Genomic DNA, 27893 nt, shown 5'->3' on the forward strand with positions numbered 1-27893 from the left:
TCAAAATGTGCCCTTGGTTCTGATCAACCCAACCTTCCCATAAGACTCTCTGTAAATAATCTCATTTTATTGAAAATGGATACAATATCTGTGAAATAGTTTCAAGAATTTTTTTTTTTTTTTTTTTTTAGTTTCAAGAATTTTTAACTCACAGAGCCGGGGGTGGGGGGGGGGGTGTCTTTCCTTTTTTCATTGCTCTGCTTCCCGTGCTTGCCCATGTGCATGTATTTGTAATGTAAACTGAGATGACTGTAGATTCACACATAGTTGTAAGAAAGAATGGGAGAAAGCACATTTAACTCAACCCCACCACCACCAACAACCCACCCCCCGCCAACATAACATTCTGCAAAATCCCAGCATAGTGTCAGATCCAGGGCACTCATCTGGATCAGACTCCCCTATCTTATCCATCTCCCTAGTTTTGCTTATACTCATTTGTGCTTGAACTGGTACTTAGTTCTACAGAATTTTCAGAGCTGGGTAGACACCCCACAGTCAAGATCCAGAAGAACTGCAGCACACAGTGGCTGCATATATTGCTGTTTTACAGACACACCCAACTCCCTCCTTCCCCTCCCTCAAGTCCCAGGGCCACTACTCTGCTATTCATGTGGCAAGTTTTGCCAAGTCCAAACCACCATATAAATGTAATCATTAATGTATAACTTTTGGGGATTGTCTCTTTTCTCCTGGCCTAATTCTCTAGAGATCTGTTCAGGTTCTTGTGTTTATCAATAGTTCCTTTCGATTGCTAAGAAATATTCCATTAGTGTGGCTTTACAGTTTGTTTAACCACTCGCCTACTGAAACACATCCAGGTTGTTTCCAACTTCTGGCCATTATAAATAGAGCTCTGGTAAACATTTACATACAAGTCTCAGTGCAAACAAATTTTCATTTCCCTGGGAGAATGGCCAAGAGTGCAACTGCTGGCTTGTGTGTAACTGCATGTTGAGTTCTGTAGGAACCTGTCAAACTTTTCAGAATGGCAGCACCACCTAACGTGCCCACGAACAATGTCTGAGAGACCCAGCCTTCCCAGGACTCAGTGCTGTCACTCTTTTGTGTATGTGGGGTTGAATTTGCATTTTTCTGTTGCCTAATGATGTTGAACATTTTACATTTTTTTTAAACCATCTGTTAAAAAAAAGAAACCCTTTTGGTGAAAAATGTGTCATGTATTCTAGAAACAAGGGCCTCTGTCATGTATGTGGCTTTCAATTATTTTCTCCTGGTCTATTTTGTCCTTACATCTTCTTCAAATGGTCCTTTGCAAAGCAAAATTTTAATTCATCAATCTTTCCTTTCTGGATTGCACTTGTGTTCTCAAGTCTTTGGTGTCAACAACTCCTGCCTAGCCCTGTGTCCTGAAGTTATTTTCCTGTGCACTTATTCTGGCACAGGAGAATAATGTATTTGCCAAGACACTATTATTATTGTTCTACACAGTACATATTCAGTTAGCCACATAAAATTTTTAATCCTTTCCAAACTTATCTTCATATTTGATGTAATCCTAATAAAAATTTCAGTAGAATCCACATGTGTAAAGTTCATTTTAAAAATAGCCATGGAGGCAGAGGGCTGAGAATCCACAAGCATTTCTGAAGAACAGAGACCAAACGAGAAGGTGTGCTCTAGTGATACTAAAACAACACTATAGTAACAGTTTGCACTGTGATCAGGAGATAAGTAAACCCAGAAAATACAAAACAGAACCCAGAACAGATTCCCATGTACAAGACAGCTGATTTGTGAATAAAAGTCATGAAGGATCAATGGGGAAAGGAAATATGGCAGGCGCAGGGGTGGGGAGTCCAACAAAGGATGCTGGGGCAACTTAATATATGCAAGAAATAAAACCTGAAAAACACATAACATGAAAAACACATAACATGGAGTCACCAAAAGCCAGCACTATTTGGGCTGGGGCTATAGCTCCACATGCCCAAGACCCTGGGATCAATCCCCAGCACCATTTAGAAAAAAATTAAAAAGACAGCACTATTCATAAGGGCAGAAAGCTAGGAAAAAAACCCAAAATGTCCACAAGCAGCTGCAATAACACATAAATAGGGAATAGCCATACTGCAGGACCATTCTGCAGTGCTAAAACCAGTAGGTTAACAGAAAAGAGACTCTTAGAAGCATAATACTGAAAAAATAAACCAAACCAAAAACCCCAATACAAATGATATGAACTTCTAAACAAAGGTGAAGCTAGATACATGCTCAGACAGTGTAACCACAGGGAAAGGAAATCACCAGGAAATCAAGATCACGACTAACTCTGTCGAAAGTAACTAGGGACATTTCTGAGGGTGTGAGCCTGTCCTAATGCCTTCACATTTTATGCACCTGTATTCACAGTAAACCTCTCTGAACCTTGTTTTCCTTATCTTTAAAATGTAAGGAAAATAAGCCTAACCTTTCTAAACCATTTTTCATGAGTTTGGCAATTTTTACTGGCATCTTATCCAAAGATTTGAGGATTAAAAAGATTACTATGAGCCAAGCCACACAAAGTTAACATGTAGTCCAGGATCTGGGAAGAAGCAGCCTTGGAAAAATGCATATTTTAAATAATCTAAGACAGGGTTGTTGCTTTGACCTGCTTTAGCTTAAATTTAATTTGAGAAGCCTGATACATACTCTGCCATAGAAATGCTAGGTGTACATTCTTGTTTAACCACACCATAAGAAACCAGGGGTTATTTAAGAAATAGTCAAACCTACTGGCAAACTGTTATCAGAACAAATAATATGGCAAAAATCAAAGCTGTTGATTCTGGGAAACACTCTTCAAACCAAAATGAACAATTTATATACATCACTCAAAAGAGTTCTCTATTTAGTCATTTGGAGATACTTAATATACTTTTAAAACATCTCAACATTAGACATTCTGCAGGAGTCTTAAGTTTTACTGTAGCTCAGGTAACCAGCTGATACAACTTACACTCTACATCTGTCCTAACTAAAATTATCCATGCCACAGAATTCTGATGTCTCAACCAAGTGCTTGTCCAAGCACTTGACCAGATCCAGAGAGAATGAACAAATCTCATCCCAGCCCAAAGGCTCTTCCATTTAGATCTGGACAGATTCTCTCTCGGCAAAAATACAAATCATGCTCCAAAATTTTCAAAATGGATTACCAACTTGTTATCTAGATAACTAGATTCCAATGGATGTAGGTAGATGCTTTCTCAATCAATAAAGAACAATTACACTTATGGGGTTTTCCAGAAATTGTCCTAATTTGCCTGCACTCCAAATATTGCAAACAACTACCTAAAAGGAGCTGGTTAAATATTCATTCCATAGGTTATCCAAGTTTTCACCTTGAAACAGATTAAAGAACTAGAAAAAGAGACTGAGGTCATTTTCCAGTGAAAAGACTTTACAAAAGTCAGAACTCTCTCAGTGCAAACAAATTTTCATTTCCCTGGGAGAATGGCCAAGAGTGTAACTGCTGGCTTGTGTGTTTTATTTGGTTTTAAAATTTAAAAAGCTATAAGAAAACTTTCTGCAAGTACCATGCAACCATAACCTGCTATGTTTTGCAACATCTCTTATGTAAAGGCATGAATGATGAATTTATTTAAAAATTTAGAAGAAAAGTTTCTCTTCCAAAAAACTTACTAGCTCCATTATCAGAGAAAAAGATCTATCACTTCTTTTCCCCTTACTCTCTGGCATAGTATGCAATATTTAAATCTAAATTTATTCTATAACACAAATCTCATTCTAACCACACAGAATTATTTCTCTTCTGTCTTAATTCCATTTTAATTTTTACTTTGTTGCCTTTATTATAAACCACAGAAAATGTCCTTTCAGACTATTTAAATCATTTATTTAATTTTAAATACATCATAGGCAGTAACATGAGAAGGTCACACCTAGAATGAGAAGGCCAGTCCCACTCCATGAAGTCAGGACACTGGACACTTTCTAAATCGGAACCTTGACTTCCCCTGAGGATAAAATGATTAAACTTTATCAGTCATGCCACCAGACAACATGATTCTTGAAAAACCAATGTTACCACAACAATGGCACTAAGCAATGACAAGCATAATATGTGGTAACAGTCCGCAAGAAAGAAGAAAAAACTTAGCCATAAGAATCAGAGGGTTAGTGAAGATACTTCTACTAGCATTTGCAGCTCTGAAATTCTAGATCTGATATGTAGCGGAGAAGACTGAAATAGGTTTCATGGTGGTGTAGGAACCAGGTGTGGCAGGAACAAGAGTGCCATTACCAGATCACACTTCCTATCTTATGTGTAATATATTTAAACATGGCTAGGATGTCAAGTGGAAGGATAATACAGGTTAAATCTATAATACTTACACTCCTAAAGAAGCTCTCTTCCCAATAAACATTGATGCAACATCTGGATTTAGCGTTTCACTCACTGGCCACACTCAGCAACTTGTAATCTGATTGACCTCCACCCCGTCAGACCCACAGACTCACACATTTGCCACAGACTGGCAATGTGCTTATTTACAAGACTCTGATACTGCAATGAGTTTGCTTTAAAGATAAATATGAATTTCTAAAATTATAATTCACATAGCTGAGGAGTTTTATAATCACTGGACTATTGACCTACCTACAAATAAGCTCATAACATACATTTCAGTTACATTTTTAAATATTGGTGTATTTTTAACTAGAATTTAATTAGGATATTTTAAAGAAAAATTTAATTAGGACATTTTAAAAAATAATAAAAATATTATTCAAGATTTAACACTGAAATCATTCAACTTAAAAAGCCATTACCTGCAGCAGCCCGCCATCATCAAAGCGCAGCACTTCTATTATGTTCTCCGTAGGTATGAACGCTGTGAAAGAAGCAAAGTAGACATCACTGCCAGGAAAACTCAATTTTAGTAGAATCTTTTACCTTAAAATCAACTTTTACGATTTTACATTTTAAAATACACTTCTTGCCCTAGGGTATAGCTCAGAGATACAGCACATGTTTACTATGTATGAGGCTCTGCGCGCAATCCCTAGCACTGAAAACAACAAAACAAAACAACACCATAGCTTGCTGGTTAAAGAGGATAATACTTCATAATTTAAGCAAATTTGAAATGCTTTAGAATAAAATATAATAATAAAGGAGTTTCAATAACCTACTGGCTGTTTAAGTGCCCTTCATCTATTCCTGTTATACTGTGAGAAAGCCCAAAATGGTCAAATCCAACTAGATGTAGCAAGTTATTTTCTTTGACAGATTACCTGAACTGATTGTAAGTACATGGAAAACATCACTAGAGTATTATATCACAACCCCCCCCCCCAATCAGCTGAAATTCTGTATCCTCTGTTCTTCTGTAGTGATGACATGACCTGGGACTAATAGTCAAAAGGAACTTGATAGGGAGGTGGGTGAGGAAAATGGCAAAAGTAAACTATTCCATTCCAAGAAACAGAATAATGGAAAGACAAGACACATAAAAGACAACACAGTTGTGCCACAACCTGGCAACCACGCTCCTGCTGTCTACAGAAATGACTCAAAACCTTAAGTCCATAAATAATTTCATCTGCATGAATTCCTCACCGCAGCCTTGTGCATAATCACCAAAATGTACACACTACCAAGATGCTCTTCAATAGCCACGCAATGCGCAATGCATTAGTAAAAGAAAAGGCTGCACATTGCAGGATTCCAGGTAGATGACATTCTGGAAAAGACAAAATTGTGAAGCTGCTACAAAGATCAGTGGCTGCGGGGCATTCAGAGCAGCAGGAAAAAGTTGAGAAAACGAACCAGAGGAAGTAATTAAGGCTGGGGGGGCGGGGGCGGGATACACAACCCTGCACATTTGTCAAAATAGAACTCTATGGCACAAAGAATCAATCTAAATTATGCAAATTTTAAATAATCATTTATGAGATGGGGGATCCCAGGATGGAATGCAAAGTGTGAGGAAATGATTTAACCTATTACAAATATATGAATTAACTTCACTGAAGCAGGAAGGGGAGAATGGAAATGAGAAGAATCTTAAGATTACAGACAGAAGAAACTGTACATATACACTGTACTTTAGCTGATAAGACTATTTCCCAAGGAGGTTACAGTAACAATTCTAATGTCCCTGAAACTGAACAACTAGTTAGACAGATGGTAAACAGGGGGAGCCAGGTTTACCGTGATTGGAATGAGAGTTTACAGAGAAGCAAGGGGAGGAAGCTAGAATGATTCATGTGGTAATGGATTAGATTTGGTGACATCAGCATGAACCCATGCTTAGGCAGATACAACTGTCAAATATAGGAATATTTCTAGATGTGTATATACATGACTTGGTGGGTGTGCGTGCACACACACACACACACACACACACACACACACACACACACACACACTTCCTTGCTCTGTTGGCTAAGAAGGCCTAGAAGCAATAACACTGAGGAGCAATGAGCATCCCTACCATCCAGATCTTGGATTTCAAGACAATTCTCCAATCAAAGGCACTAGCTGCTCACAAGGTAAGAGACAAGGCAAGCAAGCCAGAAGCTTCCCACCTGGTGACCAGAGGACACCAATAAGAACTAGAAGAGTTCCTGTTATTAGAGATTCAATCCAGTGACCACCAGAGGAGTTACTACCATCCAACTAGACCAAACCTTGATCTGACTGAGAACTTCACTCAATTAAGATAAAGAACACTGAAAATAATATCGTTATGTTTAATTGGGAGCTTTTCAAAAGAATTGTATCAGCTGAAGAAAACGAATAGCACAGCTATTATGAAGTTCTAAAAGGAAGAGTGTTACACCTCATCCGCTTTCCTTAAAGAGGCAGAATAGGATTCAACTCTACATGAAATAAATTAGGATATTTTGCTTTAAATGATCAATTATTATAACTTTATAATTATAAAGTTATAATAATTGATCATTATAACTGATAATTATATACCTAGAAAGACAGAGGTGTCATTATATATGCACTTAATCATTTCATGTGCTGACAGTTATTTTTAAATTTTTAAATTTATTTTTGGCACTAGGAATTGAACCCAGGGGCATTCAACTACAGACCCACATTCCCAGCCTTTTTTATATTTTACTTAGAGACAGGGTCTAACTAAATTGCTTAAGGCCTTGCTAATTTGTCTAAGCGGTCTCTGAATTCATGATCCTCCTGCCTCAGGCTCCTGAGCTGCTAGGATTACAAGTGTGTGCAGGGGCCTGGCTGTGTTGACAGTTACTACATTGCAAGATATACAAAGTAACCAAAGCAAGTCCTCACTTCTCTAGATTCAAATTCACAAATGACAGCTGTTTCTTCTCCCCAAAATATTTCCCTAATTTTATATGCTTAATGAATCTCAAACTTTCCCAATGTTTTGTGGTTCAAGCAGCAACCAGATGTAATAAAGAAAAAAACTAATAACTACTGATCACTATTTCACTAAACTTGAAACTAGCCCTATGATATCTGCTTTATAGATACCACAGTAAGGTTTTTAGAAAAGAAGAATGAAGTTGTATTCAGCAAGAAAGTCGCTGCAGATGGACTATGAATTTCAGCAATGAGATCCCAGAATCCACACTTCTAAGTCCATTACTACTTTCAAAATAAACTTTACATTAATCCTCATGACTAATAACACCTTTGAGAAAACTAATTTTTAAAATAAAGCATATATTTCTGATAAGTAGGGAAAGAAGGACTTAGGAATAAGTGACACTTATTGTTCTGCCTTTTATGATTCCAGTGCTATTTATTCTCATGCAGTTCGGGTCACAAGCTCTACTTTAAGCTTCTCCTGCTCCCACACACCACTCGAGTCTGAGTGTAAGATTCTCAATTTGTCAGTTGTGTAACGACACATTTCAAAAAGAGAAGTTATGTCTATTTACTTCCCTATTTCATTTATTAAAAAATGATGCAATAGGGCTGGGGTTGTGGCTCAGCGGTAGAGTGCTCACCTAGTACATGCGAGGCCCTGAGTTTGATCCTCAGCACCACATAAAAATAAATAAATACAGGTATTGTGTCCAACTACAACTAAAAAATAAATTTTAAAAAATGATGCAATAAATGTGTTCTATATATGTAATATGAATTGTAATGCATTACAATATATAAATAAAATTTATTAAAAATGATGCAATAAAACATATGTTCACTTTAAAGGCAAATCTTTCTCTACCATAGTTCTTGGAGGTTTTTTTTCGGTGAAAACTTTTTTCTGAATATTGCAACCAACAACTAGATATAATCTGCCTCTTAATAAATTGCTAAAAATGGTTCATGAAAACAATAAATGCTGTAGATATCGGAAACAGAAATCACATGGGGGGCAGGCATTAGTAACCCAGGCTGCCACGGTCTTTACTCTGACTTCCATGGTCTTTCCCTCTAAGGGGAAGAGTCTAGATCAGTTAAATCCTCTACAAAAAACAAGAGGAGGAAGGGCCCCCAAACCCTGAGGTCAAAGACCCACCTTGCTCCTCTCAGGGCCAGAGGCAGCTGAGCCACCCCCACCCCAACTGTTCCCAGCAGTGTGTTAGCATCTATTACGGGCCCTGCTTTAACCCTCATCACAATCTGTAATAATTTTATTAATTATTTGTGTTTAGCCCATAGTTTGAAAAACGAAAGATAATATTGGTTAAAACAATAACATCATGTCAGAATTTACCATTGTTACTGATATTAATATCTCTTTTACATTTATACTTGCTCAAAGCAAAGTATACCCACAGAAGCATAAGGAAGGAATAATACAGGTTGAGGTAGAAGTAAATTAAACAGAGAACAGAAAACAAGAGAAAATGAAAATGATCTTTTTTTTTAAGATCAACAAAATTGGCAAGACTAACCCCACAAACCAAGAAGAAAATGATGAATGAAATGGGATTTTACTACTAGCCTTAGAGAAAGAAGCCTAACAACCACACAGAAGAGATTAAGAACACTATGCACAACTAACTATATACCAACAAATTAGATAGCCTATGTGAAATAGACACATAACTAGAAAGACACAAACTACTAAAATTAACTCAAGAGAAGGAAATCTTAGACCTATAATGAGACTGAATTGGTAATCAAAGTTTTCCCCAAATAGTCCAGAGATAAATGGCTTCATCAATGAGCCCTATCAGACACTTAAAGGAGACCAGCAATCCTTCACGAATTCATCCAAAGAATAAAACACTTTCCAATTTATTCAATAAAGGCATTAATACCCTGATACCAAAATGAGACAAAGTCATCAAAAGGAAACGGAGCCGGGTACTGTAGTGCACACCTATAATCCCAGCAGCTTGAGAGGCTGAGACCGGAGGATCACGAGTTCAAAGTCAGCCTTAGCAAAAGCAAGGTGCTAATAAGCAACTCAGTAAGGCCCTGTCTCTAAGTAAAATATAAAAGGGCTGGGGATGGGGCTCAGTGGTTGAGTGCTGCTGAGTTCAATCCCTGGTACCCAAAAGAAAGAAAAACGAAAAGGAAACTACCAATCAACACTCCTTATGAATATGGATATAAAAGTCCTTGACAAAATATAAGTGAACAACACCTAACAACACATACGAGGATTGCAAAAACAAATACAAGACAAAAGAAATACACATTAAACTATAATGCGTTGCTGAAAAGAATTAAAGCTACAAAGCACTTGAGATGGCAACACTCCCCAGGCTGATCCCCAAAAGCAATCTGTCAAAATCCTACCTTGCCTTTCTGCAAATCAACAAGCCAATTCTAAATTCCTAAGAAAATTCAAGAGCAGCCAAAAGAATCCTGAAAAAGGACACAGTGGAGGACCAGTCACTGTGATTTCAAAGCTTAACGGCAAAGCTGTACAGAGCAAGGCAGTGAGGTACTGGTACTGAAGGGGAGACAGACTTGTCGGTCAAACAGGAAAAAAAAAAAAGAACAGAACTCCTGGAGAAATGTAAATCAAAACCCAAACAAAATCCAACTGCACACTAGAATGGAAAGGGAAGGGGAAGGGGAAGGGGGAGGGGGAGGGGGAGGGGGAGGGGAGGGGGAGGAGGGGGAGGGGGAGGGGGAGGGGGAGGGGGAGGGGGAGAGGGAGGGGGAGGGGGAGAGGGAGGGGGGGAGGAGGAGGAGGAGGAGGAGGAGGAGGAGGAGGAGGAGAAGAAGAAGAAGAAGAATAGTGTTATAAAGGGTGTGGAAATACTGGAGACTCATAAATTGCTGGTGGGAATGTAAAATGGGGTAGTCACTTTGGAAAAGTTTGGCAGTTATTCAAAAAAGTATATACAGGCCTGCTCACCTAGCATGTGCAAGGCCCTGGGTTGGATTCTCAGCACCACATAAAAATATGTAACAAAATAAAGGTATTGTGTCCAACTACAACTAAAAAATAAATATTTTTTTAAAAGTATATACAGAATAACCATATTATATATGGATTCTACTCCTATTCATGCAAGAAAACTAAAAACATGCATACAAATCTGCATATCTATGTTCATAACTCATAATAGCCAAAAGGTAGGGAAAATCAAACAAAATATGGTGAATAATTTTTTTCCAGGATTAAAATTACAGGAATGATGAAACATACCACAACATGAACCTTGAGAAATAACGCTAAGTGAAAGAAGCCAGATATACAAGACCATATATTTTAGTATTCCATGTATAGCAAATATCCAAAATAGGCAAATCTATAGAATCAAATGTAGATTAGCAGTTGCCAAGGGCTGGGAGGGAACAGAGTGTCCCTTCTAAAATACATGAGGTTTCTTTATGGGGTGATGGAAATATTTTGGAACTAGATGGTGGTAATGCTTACACGATTCTGAACATAGTAAAAGAAAACCATATAGCTTAAAAGAGGAAATCTATGATGTTGGAATTATGTTTCAAAGTTTAATTCATTTTGAGGTGTACTGCACCCAGCTTCTCGATATTTTAGGCCAACAAACAATAAGAGGAAGAGTACACTGGGCGTGGTGGTGCACACCTGTGATTGCAGGTACATGGGAGGGTGAGGCAGAAGGATAGCAAGTTCAAGGACAGTCTGGATGACTTAACAAGACTCTGTCTCAGAATAATTAAAAGAGTTGGGGAAATAAAAGGGGTGTGGGGGGGTGGGATACTGCATGGTTCTGTGTTCCTATTCCATAAATCTTTTCTAACAACTTTACCTGAAGTCCTCTTTAAACACTATGTAACCACAGGGTAAAATGTGATCTTTGCTCCAGAAAAACCTTTATATTTCCTAGTTCTGTCAAGTTTAACATTTCATTTATCAGCATGTGCTGCATATGTATGTGTGGGGGAGGGACAGAATCAACAGCAAATGAAGCAAATAGTCAATGACAGGTGGTGAGTCTAGGTAAAGGGTGTGTGTTTTTTACTCCATTTTTATTCTTACAGATTTTCCTAGTTTGAAAATATTCCAAACAAAATGTTTACAAGAGAAAATCACTAAGACTTATAAAAATTTGAATGTTTAAACACACTTATTCTTTAAAAAAGCCAGATATAATGGTATGCCAAATACTGGTTACAGAGGCGGCTGGTATACTTACTGCTGCTCCAGATTAACCATGACAAGAACAATGAGCTGCTGACGTGTCTGTGACTACAGTGTATTATGGCCATCTTAAAAATGTCAGTTAAAATCATTCGCTTATGCCAACTCAGCTATTATACAGGGATTTTATCTTGTGTAATTTCCAATAATAAATATTACAAGAAACTTGGTTTATACATAACATGTACATTGTGGATGCGAAACAAATACATTTGGTTTCATTCTAAATATTATCCATATCTTACATGCTTTTTCCCATATGTTCAAAAACTAATTAAGAAACTAGAAAATAAAGAGATAAAACCCAAAGAAGAGGAAATAAAGAATATAAATTAAAATAGGCGTTTGGCCAGTAGTAGACCATCTGCGCAGCTTGCATAAAGCCCTGGGTTCAAAATTCCTATCACCTCAAATAAATAAATAAATAAATAAACAGCAGAAAACAGAAAAATCAAAGGTACCTTTTTGTTTAGGAAGATTAATGAAATTCATTGGGCTGGGGCTGTACTTCAGTGGCAGAGCACTTGCCCAGTAAGCACAAGGTTCTGGGTTTGATCTCCAGCACTACTAAATAAACAAGTAATTAAGTAAAATGGGTAATCCTCTACCTAGACTAGTCAGTTACAAACCAAAAGGGAGAAGCCATGTATTATGAGCACACGATCTCCCTGGACACCACTACATTTTCTAGAAATGCTAGAAGGCCGTTAGGGAATATCATTAACCGTTCTGTTTACAGTAATTCAGATCAGGTTACGGTGGACAAATGCCTTTCCAAGACTCAACATGCCAAAGGTCACAAGGGAAAAACTGCTTAATTTGAATATTCCTGTATGTACCAAAAAAATTTATTTTGTATTTTAAAACTTCACAAATAAAATTCCAGGCCCAGATATACTCAATGATGATATCTCCCAAATATTTAAGAAAAAAATATTCAATATAAACTCTCCCAGAAAAGAGGAGCAAAAAACTTTCCAACTCATTTTATCAACCCAGCATCACTCAGATCCCTGAAGAGCCAAAGACATTAAAAGAAAAACTGCAGAAAAATATCAGATCTTTGTTATTATAGATGTGAGACCTCTTGTTAAAATTTCAGGAAATATAATCCATCAATGAACCAAGAAAAAAAAATATCATGACCAAATGGAGTTTATCCCAGGAATGCAATATTGGATTAACATTTTTTAAAAAAGAAAAAGTCAACTCAAAAAAAGACTTCAAGAAAACAATCATCTCCAAAAATGAAGAAAAAGTATTTGACAAAATTCATCGTACTTTCATGATAAAAGATCTTGGCAAAGCATGAATAAAAAGACTGATAAAAGGCATGCACAAAAGAAGCACAGTCAAGATCATAATCAACAGCAAAGGACAAAATAGTTCAATCTAAGACCAGAACAAGGAGAGGATTCCATCTTGCAGCACTCCTGCTCCGGTCATACTGAAAGAAGGCAGGAAAAGGAAAGAAATTACAGAGTTTGGAACAGAAAATAAAACCATTTTTTGCACACAAACAATACAATTTGAAATGTAGAAAATCCTAAGAATCCTACAAAATTTTACAGAATAAGCAGGTGAGCCAAGTGGCAGAAAAAAGAGCCACATTGCATCTCTTAATACCAGCAAGAAATGACTCTAAAATGAAAAATCAAAACCACTCACATTCCTAAATATATGGAACACTAAAGAATGCATTCAGCAAAACATGGGTTGGAACAACTCAGAGAACAGCTAAGTAAATTGAGGGACCAACCATGTACTTGAACCAAGAGACTCAACACTGTGAAGACACCTAGTCCCCCCAATTGATCTAGACATTCGATTCAATTCCAGTCAAAATCTTAGCAGACTGCTTTGTAGGAATTCACCAGACGATTCTAAAATGTATATGAAAAAGCAAAGAACTTAAAAATGGTGAAAGCAATTTTGAAAAAAAAAAAAGACTGGAAGATTTCGCACTGCTTGACCTCACAGCGCAAAGCCACAATAATCATGACAGTGTGACACTGACAAAGACAGCAGACTCCTAGAGCAAAAGAGAGGCTCAGAAACAGACCTTAACAAACAAAGGTGCCAAGGTAATTCATTAGGAAAAATAACTGTCTCACAAAACCAAGCTGACACAAATGGAAAGCCACATTGGAAAGAAAGGAACCCGGATTACTTAACTCTTGGGAAAAAAGTCAAACTGAAATGAATGACAGAAATTCGTGAGCTAAAATTCTAAAACTTGTTTAAAGGTAGGGGGGGTGTTAAAAAATTTAGTATCCTTAAGTGTGACAAAAATTTTTTAAGATACAACCCTTCCAAAACCCAAAACACTCCATGAATTACAAAAAAACGAGTTTTCAGGCCAGGCATAGTGGCGCACACCTGTAATTTTAGCGGCAGGGAAGCTAAGACAAGAGGATAGCGAGTTCAAGTCATCCTCATGGACGGCGAGGCGCTGTCCATGAGACCCTGTATCTAAGTAAAATACAAAATAGGGCTGGGGAGGTGGCTCAGTGGTTGAGGCCCTGTGAGTCCAATCCCTGGAACCCACCCCCCCCCCAAAAAAAACAACAAGATTTCATTAAAACATTTTTTTAAATTTCTACTTTTCAAGAGGCTAAAGTAAAACTATAAGTCAGACTAGAAACAATATTTGCAAAACATTTATCTGACCAAGAGCTTGTATTCAAGGATATGTAAATAACTCTTACAACCAATAAAGAAAACTCAATTATAAAATGCAGAAAAAAATGTTTGAACAAGCATTTAAGAGAGGACAATATGAACAGGACATGAAATAAGGCATGTGAAAATAAGAACATGAAAAGATGCTCACAATCCTCAGTCATTAGGGAAATAAAAACACAATGAAATCCTACTGCCTATCAGGAGAATGACTGAAATTAAAAATCGCTACTGTGTCAAGTGTAAGCTAAGAATGTGGAGGACCTGGAACTCTAATATACAGCTGACTAGAATCGAAAAAGGTGCAACTACTTTGGAAAGCATTATTAAAACATATATATCCACCAACCAGGCATTTCATTCCTAGGTATCTGCCCAAGAGAAAACAAAATACATGTGCATGAGAAACTGGTACATGAATATTTAGAGAAAAGAACTCTCATTTGAATCTATGGGTGAATGGATAAACAAACTGAGCCATACCCATTCACACTATGGAATACTGTGCAGCAATAAAAAAGAATACTCAAAACACACAACATTAGAGGAATCTCTCAATAAAATAATTATGCTGAAGGAAGGAAGGAAAAAAAGTACTATACATTTCTATTGATATAGAATTTTAGAATATGCAAACTAATCTGTAGTTCCATAAAGCAGACAAGCTGTTGTCTGGGGTTGGATAAAGGGCAGAAGAGAGGGTAATGTGTTTATTATCTTCATTGTAATGGAGAGTATTGGTTTCACAGGCCAAAGGCCAAGCACTGGCCAAAGTCAAAGCTGCATACCTTAAATATGTGTAGTTTATTGTACATTAATCATACTGTGATAAACCTGGTTTTTTGTTGTTACTGGGTGGGTTTTTTGTTTTGTTTTGTTTTGTTTCTGGTACCACAGATTGAACCAGAGGCACTTACACATCCTCAGATCTTTTTATTTTTTGAAGCAGGGTCTTTGCTAAGTTGCTGAGGCTGACCTGGAGCCCCTGGGACACAGATTGTAACACCGTGCCCCACTGAAAAACCCATTTTTAAAAAGTCAAGATTTCTCCTTTCTTTTACATGGGACTTCTTTGACTTGAAAGATTCTAAATCACAGTCTTAAATCAACTACTTGAAGATTTTTCTCCAAAAATGCAACTATTCTCCTTGCCTTATACCTTTATATCCAACTGGTCTAATATACTGAAATGTTCCCTCGCAGAAACACAAGTCTTGTGATGATGACAGCTACTGAACATCAATTATTACACTAAACAATGTTGTTCTTGTGAAATATTCAAAATTTCAGCATGTGGACCAAAAAAAAAAAAAAAAAACCCACAGAACAAAACACACATCTGAACCTATCAAGCCATTACCTGACCGCTGGTTAAAGCAGCAATGGGGAAAATGCTGGCAAAGCTAAATAGTGTACATTTTTATTTGGATGACAGTCAAGTAAATATTTACATAAATAAAACTGAAAAAGGGACATACTAAGCTGAGTATGTGGTATGCTTCAGGTAGAGAACAAGCCAGGGTGAAGTGCGGCAGTACATTTTATGGACCTGCCCACCCTTCCCCACCCTTCCTCTCCCTGGCTTCTCCCAGAATGCCTGCGGCTTCTGCAGCTCCAGTCCTCTCCAGTACCTGGGTCCTCCTGTCTCTCAACTTCCTCCTGCTCCTGACACCTGCTGCATGCTCCAGGCCTGAGCACTGGGGTGGGTCTCTCTTCAGGATATTCTTCTTCAGGCTGAGAGAGCAGGTAACCCAGCAGTTTATGAGAAAGACTTTTGATTTTTTGCAAGGTTCAAGGGCACCTCAGAAGTCCTCTAGAAGCCCAATGCGTTTGGAGTGAGAAAGCGGGGGTGGGAGTGGGGAGGGGTGTCTGCTGGGCTGCAAGGTCAGGTTCACTACATCTGCATTCTGTTTTATCCACTGGAGATCCCAGTCCAGTTTCTTATCACCATGGAATTAACCCTGCTCAGTAATCTGAGAGAGAGGCTGGGCTTCATCCTGATTCACAAGTGTCCTCCGAACAGCCTTGGCTTACCGAGGGGAGTGGAATTAAACTGTACAGAGCCACCCAGGCCCAGTGGGACATTTAAAGTTCAGATGACAGACCAAGAAGAGCAGAAGCAGACAGCAGGAGAATCCAACAATTCAACTGATGGTAGACACTCATATTAAGCACAACCAGACAGATTTAAAAAGTCAAACACTGCTTTAAGAGAAATTAAGGATCTAAAGTGGTTAAAAAAGCATGGCCTCATTTTGGGTTAACATGCAGGTTTGATGTTAAATTGAGTATGTGTTATAATTAGAGGGAAAGATTTTAAGAATGTTTATCTTTGTTAAGTAGTGTAAGCTATTTTTACTAGTAACTGTGCCTTTTGTAAATATGTAATCCAATATGTTACTGTCAGTCTTTAATAGCTTATTCCTCATGTGACATAGAAGTTTAAAGTACTGTCCAATGAGATTTTAAAATGAAATCAGATATTCATCTAAATGTGAGTTTTTTATAAAAAGAAGGAAAAAAAAGTAAAAGATGCCAAGTTTGGCAGGTTCCAAAATCAGTGACGTTTTCATCAAAAACCAAAATACCCAAATTCTGTTGTAACCACATACTCACTATTTTATTTACATATAAATTGTATATTTACTATATTATAAACTTATTAGTTTAAATAAACTATAACTAATAATTACCACAAATTTATTAGTCTTGTTTTACTTTTTGATTACATTAATGTCTGATCATCGCTGTACTCTTTCCCCTCACTAACGAGGCACAGATCCTAAGTTACCTCTAGCTGCCCTGGTTTGCTTCAAAGCTCCAGGGATACCATTTTTGGTGCTGACCACTGGCTAAAAACAGAAGGCACCAGTTAACTCAAATGATAGGGAGGGGCCAGGTTATTTTATGTTCTCACTGTAGGGTGAGTCATTTTACAAACTTCAATTTCACAGTTCTGGAATCCAGGGAGCATTGAGCAGGTTTAAAGAGGTTGGAGAAATGAGATAGAAGCTAAGCCCCAGCCCGTGCTAAGCCCTGGAAGTTAGGTGCTACTTCCCCCTACTTTCTAGTAATTTGCCCAGGGTCACACAACTTGGAACTGGCAGAGTTACAAGAGTCAAGAGGACAGCTCAGGTCAGTCTCATATTCAAGCTCAGGTTGCCTCTCAGCAGCCTCCCATCCATGCAAGGAGTCTCCAAATAAGCTCAGCTTCTTGACGTAGAGAAAGCTCACGGCAAGTTAGTACAACATCACGTTGGTCCCCAGTGTGTGCCGAAACGTCCTCTGCAGGAGCGAGGCCCCATGGGATCCTGCATGTTGCAGCGATCCATGGGCTAGTGATTTAAATACCTGTTACAGAGAAGGCAGGTGGATGACCAGATCATGACAATAGACAGAATCTGAGATTACGATGCAACCAACATATGAGTGACAATGCTGACACAAACACGGAGAGGTGAAAACTGAAGCTTTCAAAAGTCACCAAGGAAGAAATGGTGGAGATCTGAAGTCTACAGTTTAAAACAGACAGCACCACTGTCAGGCAGCAGTGGTCTGTGAGGGGGAAGAGAAAAGACAGCGCACAGGTCCTTTGGAAGCCAAGAGAAGGGGTCCAACAGAGTCAAGGTTGCAGAGAATGGGGAAGACAAGGGGACTTTCAAATAAGCCCCCATATTTGGCCAACTGAGAGCCACTGGAAAGTCTTTAGACAGGTTTCTGAGTGGCAGAGAAAAGGGAGACTACAAATGGGTTTCCTGGAAGATCACGAGAACAGGGAAGGGTGAGCCTTGGGAAGAAGAAAGGCTCTTTCAGAAGGATAAGTACAGAAACACGCAGGTGCAACACAAAGTGAGGCTGACAAGAGGGGTGAGAGAAGCCCGAGCCAAGACTCGGGGTCACCTGTGTCACCTGTGCCTGGGCAGAGTGCACGGGGAGGGGAGAGGCAGGGGATGGAGGCAGATGGGCAGAACCAACTGCTGCAACCACCTAGCCCAAACAGTGGCCCTGACTCTCCAACGGGGAGTTTCTGCCAGACTTTTTCCATAGTGAACTTTAACATGCAGAAAAATTTAAAGAATAATTTTTTGCCAGATTTGTTTCAGCACATCCCATATCTATTTACATATATTTTTTCCATTTTTCTTCTTTGTCCAAACCATCTGAAAGGAAACTACAATTCCTTGTAAACTTCCTATGTGGATCCCTAAGAAAAAAGACTTTCTACTACATAATCATAATTCTATTATCAAGCCCCAGTGTTTCAATATTGATACTTAATATTAAAGATATGAAGATATATAGCCTATGTTTAAGTTTTCTCAATTGTCTACTCAAAACTGTCCTTTATGGGGCTGAGGACATAACTCAGTTGGTAGAGTGTTTGCCTTGCATGCACAAGAGTTCAATCCCTAGCACCATCCAAAAAAAACAAAAAATGGTTCTTTATCGCCAGTTATTTATTTATTTTGGCAGTCAGAATCCAATTATGGATCATGCATTATATTTGGTTTTAAGAGCTCTTTATTTTCCTTTAAATCAGAACAGTACCTTCAAATATATTTTCTTTCATGAAACATTTTTTTTAAAGAATCAAGTCTTAGTGTTATAAAGACTGTCCCACAATATTGATTTGATATAGTGTTTCATGACCAAATTCATATTAAAACATTTTTGGCAAGAACAATATATGAAAGATACACACACACCAAGAGACAGATATCAGTCTGACACAACGCAGATGAGCTAAAGTGGCTTGTGGTTTCTGCAGTAACCACGAGACCTTTCTATAATAAAGATGACTTTTCCCCTTTGTATTTAATAAATAATCCATAGAAGAACTTTGAGCTCCACCTTTCGCCAATGACTTCAGCATCCACTGCCTGAATCAACGATTACAGTGCTGGCTGTGAAATGGTGGCTTTCTAATTCAATCTTGTACCTTTACTGCATGACATTCTGTGGCCATCTTTGCCTCCCTCTGCCCTTGTCAATTTTGAACATCACTATGTACTTATGGATTCTTCTCCCATTATAACTGACTATTGTCATCATTCTTTTCTGATATTCAAATGCCCTAAACTTGGCTAATGGGAATCCCTTGTCCTCCTAACAAGTGCCCATTAGTCCTTAAGCACCTTCTTTAAGGCACAATAAAATGTTCCAGGATCACCTTACAGTTTTTCTGAGTTCTAGATAATTTTACTAGTAAAATCTAATCAACACATAATGCTGAAACTGCTTAAAAATAAATGACTAATACTATACAAATAATTCCTCATCATAGGAAAAATGATCTCCCAGGTGATTTTAAAAAACCAACATCAGAAATAGGCAAGAAATATTATATGAAACCTAAAACTAATATCCCTTAATAATACAAACACCAGAATTCTTAACTTTTTAACCAATCTGAATCCAGCATTATTTAAAAAGGAAAAATAGATAATAACCAAACAGAGGTAATAAATAGGAATGTAAGGTCCGTTTAAATTGTTTTTGAATCAATGCATTTTAACATATTAACATTCTAAGAAAAGTTAAAACCATCTCAATATATAGAAAAGGAATTTGACAAAAAAATCCAACAATTTGTGACAAAAACTGTCAGTGAACTAAGAATAGAAAGCCTGATTATGAGCCTCTATGAAAAATCTACAAATAACATCATACTTAAAATGATGAGTGACTGGGGGCAAGGGACTGCGACAGGAGGATCCCAAGTTCAAGGCCAGCTTCAGCAACTCAACAAGACCCTGTCTCAAAATTAAGAATAAAAAGGCTAAGGATGTAGCTCAGTGGTAGAGGCCCCCTGAGTTCAATCCCTAGTCCCCAAAAAAAAGAAAGAGAAAAAAAGAGCTACAATAATCAAGACAGTGTGGTACTGATAAAATGACTGACATGTAAATCAGCAGAACAGAACTGAGAATCCAAAAACAGATATATGTGTGTGTGTGTGTGTATATATATGGCTTACTGAATTTTCAAAAAAGGTGACAAAGCAATTCAATGGCAAATAAATCTTTTCATTAATTGTGCCATAATAGCTAACATCTAAATGCAAATAATGAATATTGATTCCTACCTCGTACCATGCACAGAAAGATCTCAGAATAGATTGGAGAAATAAACAGAATAGTTTAAACTATAATATTCTAAAGAAACACATAGGAGGAGTAAATCTTTGTGACAAGGACACAAAAAGCACAAACCATAAATGAAAAAGTTGAAAAACTGGACTTCATTCAAATGTAAAACATTTCCTCTAAAAAAAAATTGTTTAAAAAAAATGAAAAGGCTGAACATACACTGGGAAAAATTATTAGAGCTATATACACACACATAAAAATATTGCACATGTATGTATATAAAACGTGCATCTATAATTAAAAGATTCTTACCCATGATATATAAAGAGTCTTCAAAAGTTACTAAGATAAACAATTCAATAAAAATTGGGAAAAGAATTTTTTTATTAGCTACACATGACATTACAATGATCTTGGCAATTCATACATTTGAATCAATTGGGGTATAATGTCCCATTTTGGGGAAAATTTTTTTGACTAAAAAATAAAAGATCTTGTAAGAGTAGCCCAAAAAGCACATGTAAAGATGTCCAATATCATTAGCCATTATGCAAACACAAACCAAAATCATAATGAAACACCTCTACACACCTACCAAAATGAATGACAGGTATGGACAAAGACATCCTGCAAAAACAACTGGATGCCAGGCATAGTGGTGCACGCCTGTAACTCCAGCTATGCGAGAGGCTGAGGCAGGATCACAAGGCGCAGGCCAACCCGGGCAACTCACCAAGACCTGTCTGAAAATAAAATAAAAAGGGCTGCATAGCTCAGTGGTGGTGCACTTGCATAGCACATGCAAAGGAGGCCCTGGGTTCAAGCCCCAGTACCGCCAAACAAAGAAAAAATGAAGAGGAAAAAAGTTTTTCTTCTCTATATAGGGGTAAGTTCAAAATATTTGGACGTGGGGTGATTAATATTTGAGAGAATAACTTATTTCTCAAATAGGACTGTTTTCCTGAAGACAGTTCTCACCCACAGGCTCACACAAACATGGTACATACACAATCCACTTCCAAGAAACCTGGCAAACCCAGTGTTCACATTCCTGGACGTTGTGCCACTACGTGGGCAGCAACCCCCCCACACCCATCACACCACACAGCTGCAGTTGGAGGTCTCCTCTTCCTCACTCAGGAGCGCTCCTACATCCCCAGACCAAAAAAAAAAAAAGACACTAAAGGAGACCAGCATCTCCGAGTTCAAGAACACTGCTGTTCAATTGAGGAAGCTGGGAAATTGTCATGGCATTCCACCTTACTCTAGATTACTCAAGGCTGATCTCTGGCCTCCATTTCCCTGCAGTGTTGCGCAAATCACTTCCTATTACTAAAGTGGTATGCTAGTCGCACAGCTCTCCTGTACAGTAAACGCATCCTACTGCAAACCAATCACAGGGAAATACAGCTAGGACCGAAGTCAATATTTTCCATAATTTCCTTAAAACAGTCAAATGAGGATTATTCAAGAAAACAAAAATCAAGTGCAACCGAGAACGTGAATAATAATCTACTTTTATTGTATTGACCTTGTTAAACACACACTTTTTTGTTATTTTTAATTATACTTGACAGGAGAGTGTATTTTGACATATCATACATGCATTGGATGTAACTTCCCATTCTGCGGTTGAATATACATGATGTTTAGTTATACTGATCCTGTATTCATATAGGAACACAGGAAAGTGATGTCCTATTCATTCTATTCCCCCTAACAAATGCTTTAAATATAAAGTCCTAGACTAAACCACTCCTGTTGCTGTTTTTCCTTAAGCTACAACTTCACTTCAAGGAAGAAAGGCATTAAAAATAACCCGAGTAAAATGTCTAACCTCATCTATCGTGTGCCTCCTGCACAATGAACACTGTGCTAGACAATGCGCCTGTACTGTTTTCATTTAACCCCAACAAATCCTGGGAGGGAGAATCAAGTTTCTGAAACAGGGTCACAGGTTGACTATTCCTTATCTGAAAGGCTTGGGACCAGAAGTGTTTTGGGTTTCTGACTCTTTCAGATTTTGAAATATGTTGGGATCAGACCCAAGTCTAAAAACAGAAATCATATTTCATGTATATCTATGCAGACAGCAGGAATGGCATCTTACACATTTTTAGTAGGCCTGAATTTGGTGGTGGGGGTAGCAGTGCTGGGGATTGAACCTGGGGCCTCAGGCCCACCCATGTTCTACTACTGAGACTCAGCCCCATCCCAGTGCCTGGGGTCTGATGTGTGGAGTTTTTCACTTTGCCATCGTTTCAGTGCCTAAAAGGCTTTGGACTCTGGAACATTCTGAATTTCAGATTTTTGGATTAGGGATGCTTAACCTTTAGTAATACTATTTAAAATATACTATTAACTCATATTAGGAAAGCATGGGAAAACACCAACTCTTGGGTCATAAACCCTAGTTACCTCACCCAAACTATGAACTATGGAAATATTTCTTGTTAAAATAGACACTAGTGCTGAAACTGGGGCACATAACCACGACTTTCCCCACACTTATTGTCAGGGCCATTTATGGAGCCCCTCTGCTAAACACTTCTGGACAGCAGAATGACGAACCTGGACAGCTGTGAGAAGCCCTGTGACTGGACATAGCTCATCCGATCTCACAAATAAACAGATTGTTTAAAAATTTCTTAGCGTAATGAAAGCTGCTTCTAAAAATCTGAACAAATTCTCTTGTGAATATAGATTGTATAAAACTGCCTAGCCCTATACAAATTAACTACAAAAGCTATTCTCTACCTTTCTCTTGCCTTCGCATGGAGAAATAATCTAAACATAATTCTGAATTCACCTCGAGATAGAAAATGGATGGTATTAGCTAAGTATCCTAGTGTAGCTCTTCAACTAGATCTAAAAATCTTAATGAGTAGAGAAATAATAAAACAAGAATAAACTGGTTAAGGAGCTGTTAGGTAGCAGTGAAATGTAGGCAAGGTCACAGGTGTTCTTTAAACTACTTTAGAATCTTCTTTAAAGTACTTCCAAAGTAAACAAGAAGGCAAAGAGTGATAGTTAAATTGTAAAAATGAAAAAGAAGCAAAAGGAGCTAATCGGGAAATGTGTCAAGAGAAAAGGATTAAAGGACTAACTCTTGACAGGGTCCACTGATGCGACATGATTATCTGGGGAGGAAGATTCCTTCAGCAGCACAGGCACACTGAGGTAACTTCTGACCGGAGACTGATCCCAATGCCCATATTAACAAGGGACTGACTTGTAGATGAAGCCCCCCTAAATAGGATGGCCACCATGACAGTTCCAGAGAGGACCAACTAAGGCCCAAAACTCCACTGCCCAATGTGAAGGAGGAGTTGAACATCTGACTGATGAACGTTGCTGAAGGAGGATCCCAATTTTCAAATTAACCAAAAAACAATAATAAAATCGAGGCCAGCATTGTCTCCTTCTTTGTCCTCTGCTTGGAGGTGGCCCAGCCTCTTCCTTGAGAGTGCTTTTTGCTTTCCTTTATTTTCACCTCACTTTCACTTCTAATAAAGTTCTCTTGCATGACTTTTGGTATCTAACTTTAAATTTTTGTCAGAACACAAGAACTGAGGTTTGGAGTTTCAGGCCCCCTGCTTTTCTGTGACAGAGTGAACAAAACCTAAAAGACCTAATCAAAAGGAAATTCTGAAACTGAGTATGTGATTAACAAATTTAATTTCTTTGCCATCATTAATTTGATACAGTTCAATATTTTTCCCTTTATCATAAAGCAAATTTCTATCACCAATGTCTCATGTTAGACTGACTAACTTGGGATGGCAGACGGGACCCAGGGACCATGTGACCCTCGTGGTAAAGTGCTGGTCTCTGCTCACATCCAGCTAGGGCCAAACCTTTCTGGGGTGGTTAACACTGTCTGCAAGAGGCAAGTTCCCTTAAACTACCTCCTGAATTACTTTAAGAGAAAAAAAAAAAACAACTTTTTTCTAACTTTTGAAAGTTTTACTTTTCAAATCTAATCTTTGAGTGTCCTGGTTTTTAAAATCCTTTGGGAAACCAAACAAAACAAATAACATTTATCAACTCCTAGAGGTGAGGGATCATCTCCTCACCTCTGAGGCTTCAAAACCATACATTTGCCAAGCTGAACACACAGCATACTTTCAGGCCAAGGAGCTGGTCTGGCCCCGTTGAAAATAACCTGGCCTGGCCTGGTGTTACATAATAGTCCAGATGGAAATGTAAGATGAATATGTAAGAGCTAGGGCCTGTCTGATCCAGCACTCAAGAGTGCCACACCCTGCAGGCGACTGCAAGTGTCCTCACTGAATCAAAGAGGCACTCATACTAACCCCATTAAGACAGATCAGGAAGCTGAGGTGTGAGATCTAGATAACCTGCTCAAGGTCACAGCCCAGCCCAGATTCCAAGGCATCTGTATGTTAGTCTCTACAGAGAGATAGGCACCAGGATCCTGGTGTACAATGACAAGACTAATCATTCACCAGAAAGACACACTCTGACCAAAAGGCCTCCACAAGTATTCACAGGTCTGAATTCAGCCACATCTGCCCATCACTTAAAACAAAGTTGCTGTCATTTTGTGGTGCTAGGGATTCAACACAGGACCTCGCAGATGCTAGGCAAGCACTCTACCACTGAGCTACATCCCCAGCCCTAAAAACAACTTTCTAAAAAGGCACATTTCTACAGGTAGCAAGGATGGTAAATCAGAACTGAAGGGGCAGTGTTTTGACTTGTAATAAAACCGATGTACATGGATTGGGTCCTATGACCCTAACAAGTATCGCACTATTAGATAAGGTGATCAATACACAGGTTTGTGCATACAGTCAATTCAACTCCCTCCTGTGACACACACCTCGGTATGTATCTCTAACCTTACATTGTAATTATTTGTTTATAGCCGTCACCGAATGAGAAATTCTTGGAAGCTAATAGCTATGTCTTACTCATAAACATATTCCTGGAGCCCAGCAGTGCATTCTAAAAACCCTGGCTGCGTGGAAGATGTACACTGATGGAGAATGGGAAGCACATTGTTCAGATGTGACCACAAAATGAAACGTTTTGAGATGGTCCCATTTATTTAAATTCTACACCAACCGGCCAACAAAGAGAACTAAAAAATTAAAGTATAAAGATCACATGGAAATAAGGAAGTTTAATCAACTATTTATTTTAAAAATGTGTACTAATCAGACAGGTGTGGTGGTGCATGCCTGTAATCCTGAGGCTCAGGAGGCTGAGGCAGGAGGATCACAAGTTCAGAGTCAGCCTCAGCAAAAAAGCAAGGTGCTAAGCAATTCAATGAGACCCAATTGCTAAATAAATTACACAAAAGGGATGGGGATGAGGCTCAGTGGTCCAGTGCCCCCGAGTTCAATCCCTGGTACAAAAATAAAAATAAACAAACAAACAACAACAACAAAAAAAAACCCCATGTACTGATCAAAACGGGCAATGGGAAATTTTTCAAGAGGGTTAAGAGTGTGGGGGAGGGGCTGGGGAAGGGAGCGGGCATGGGTAGACCAAGCAGAAGTTTAACCTCCTAACACTTCATGAAAATAAAATAAAACTCCATACTGCTGGCATACAGCTTTAAGTGTACTACCTTTGATTATATGTCCATTTTTTGTTAAACTTGAATTTTCTGAAGCCTTTTATAAGCAAAATTTTAATCTTCAAAATAACCAGATTCACATCTTCATTATATTTCTAATTGTTGTAAAACACACTTGCTAAAGTAACTTCAGTCCTCAAATGTAAGTTGGAAACCATTGCCAGATATAGGATGTCCCCCATATCCAATTAAGCACTTAAACTTTGACTTTATTGCCTTGTCTTGAAATTTGAAGTTATTTTCTTACTGTATTTATCATACTTGTTTTAATCATCTGTTTTCTTTAAATGCAATCAATTCCAAATGGATTACCTATTCTTTACCAGTGACTTTGGAATTTTTCATTTGTTTGTCTTATTAAAAGTTGTGGATTTAAAAACAAAAAAAAAAAACCACATATACTTTCATTACCATTTAGTCTAAAAGAAAAGCAATTTGTCCAAGATCACAAGCTGCAAGTATCAGAGCAGGGATCAGAGAGCATGGTGCTTTTCACTTCAGCCCCCCATGCTGTCTTGTCTCCCACAGAAAACATCCTATTGGGATGTCTTGTTACCACTTTTCAAGTTGTTTTTTTTTTTTTCCTTAAGGTGGAGACAGGGAGAGGAAAACAAAATCCAACTCTCCCTTTGAGACACAGACCCATTATAACAAAATGACAGTGTCTTACTGCCTAAGACCCCAAACAGGTTATTTATTCTATGCAAAGTCATTTCAAAAAGTGTTTGCTCAGCTTATGGACTCCAAAAGTTTCATTCAAACTAGACATTTGCTCATAAGGAAGAAACAGTCCTGCCAACAGGCACGTAAACCCCCACATGTTTGCTGGAAGTCCCTTCAGGGCATTCTGCCATTCCCAGTGTCCCCAGCAGCTGGTCTGTCCTGGCAGGTCTGCCTGCAGGCGTGCTCACCACCCCTGAAGGCTCTTGCAGGGGTACCAGCCCAGGGTGGGCAACCACCAAATACAAGTTAATGAATTAACCTGCCAGCATGCAGTCTAGCCTGGAGACAGGTAAAAACTGAGGTGTGACTACCAGAGAAGGGCTCAGAGGGTCCTGTTTAGGGGCAATTTTTTTTTGAGAGAGAGAGAGAGAATTTTTAATATTTATTTTTTTAGTTTTCAGTGGACACAACATCTTTATTTTATTTTTATGTGGTATTGAGGATCGAACCCAGCGCCCCTCGAATGCCAGGCAAGCATGCTACGCTTGAGCCACATCCCCAGCCCAAGGGGCAATTTTTTAAAATCATATTTGTTTAATTGATTCAGTCTTTAATGTATCAAGTATTGACATTTTAAGACAAAACGAACTTCTGAGGTAAACACAGGGCTGGTCACACACCTGTGGGTTGTGTGTAATTCACTTTCAACTGAGCTGGGATTTACTGAGCACCTGCTGTGTACCTGCTGTGTACCTTGTTCCATGCAGATAACAGTAGGCCCTTCTATCTCCCTGTAAGGAGGCCTCCTTGGAGAAGGAGTTCCACCCTGGTAGGGGAGCTGTTCAGACAAAACCCCAAGTCTTCAGAAAGAATGCCAAGCGCTGCCACGTGCTGGCAGAGAGTCCATGAGAAGTGAGCGCCATACCAGCAGTGCTCACCGGCCTCCTGTGGTGACAGGCTGACTGCAGTGAGCTTCAGGCCACCAATACCTCGGGATCACACTCAGTCCCCAACTCAGCACACGCGCACACGCACGCGCACACACACACACACACACACACACACACGCCAGTTTATTGAGGCACGTCGGCCCCCCTCAGAACAAGGAGGATATGACGGTTAATCAGCTGACAGACCCACTGAAGAACGGTCTACTGCCTGCTATCACAGCCGGGCACGTACACGTTAGCTGTTATCTGCCGTCCCACAAGAAGCCACCCAGCAGGCCCTATCTCAAAGCTAGCCCCTGAAGAGGGTCAGCGGGGTATGTGTGCTGATAGACAATCGCAC

General features: G+C 38.7%; 1 protein-coding gene across 2 annotated transcripts in view; it reads right to left on the minus strand.

Annotated features, from left to right (window-relative positions):
• Nucleotides 1-27893, minus strand: part of Tmem131 (transmembrane protein 131) — a 159562-nt gene that overhangs the window by 109210 nt on the left and 22459 nt on the right. For both annotated transcript variants that reach the window (XM_078028503.1, XM_005339599.4), the window contains exon 2: nt 4801-4862. In XM_078028503.1, the coding sequence (XP_077884629.1) occupies nt 4801-4862 (62 nt within the window). The remainder of the gene's footprint in view (nt 1-4800; nt 4863-27893) is intronic.

This window comes from Ictidomys tridecemlineatus, chromosome 12 (assembly GCF_052094955.1).
Source record: "Ictidomys tridecemlineatus isolate mIctTri1 chromosome 12, mIctTri1.hap1, whole genome shotgun sequence".
NCBI lineage: Eukaryota > Metazoa > Chordata > Mammalia > Rodentia > Sciuridae > Ictidomys > Ictidomys tridecemlineatus.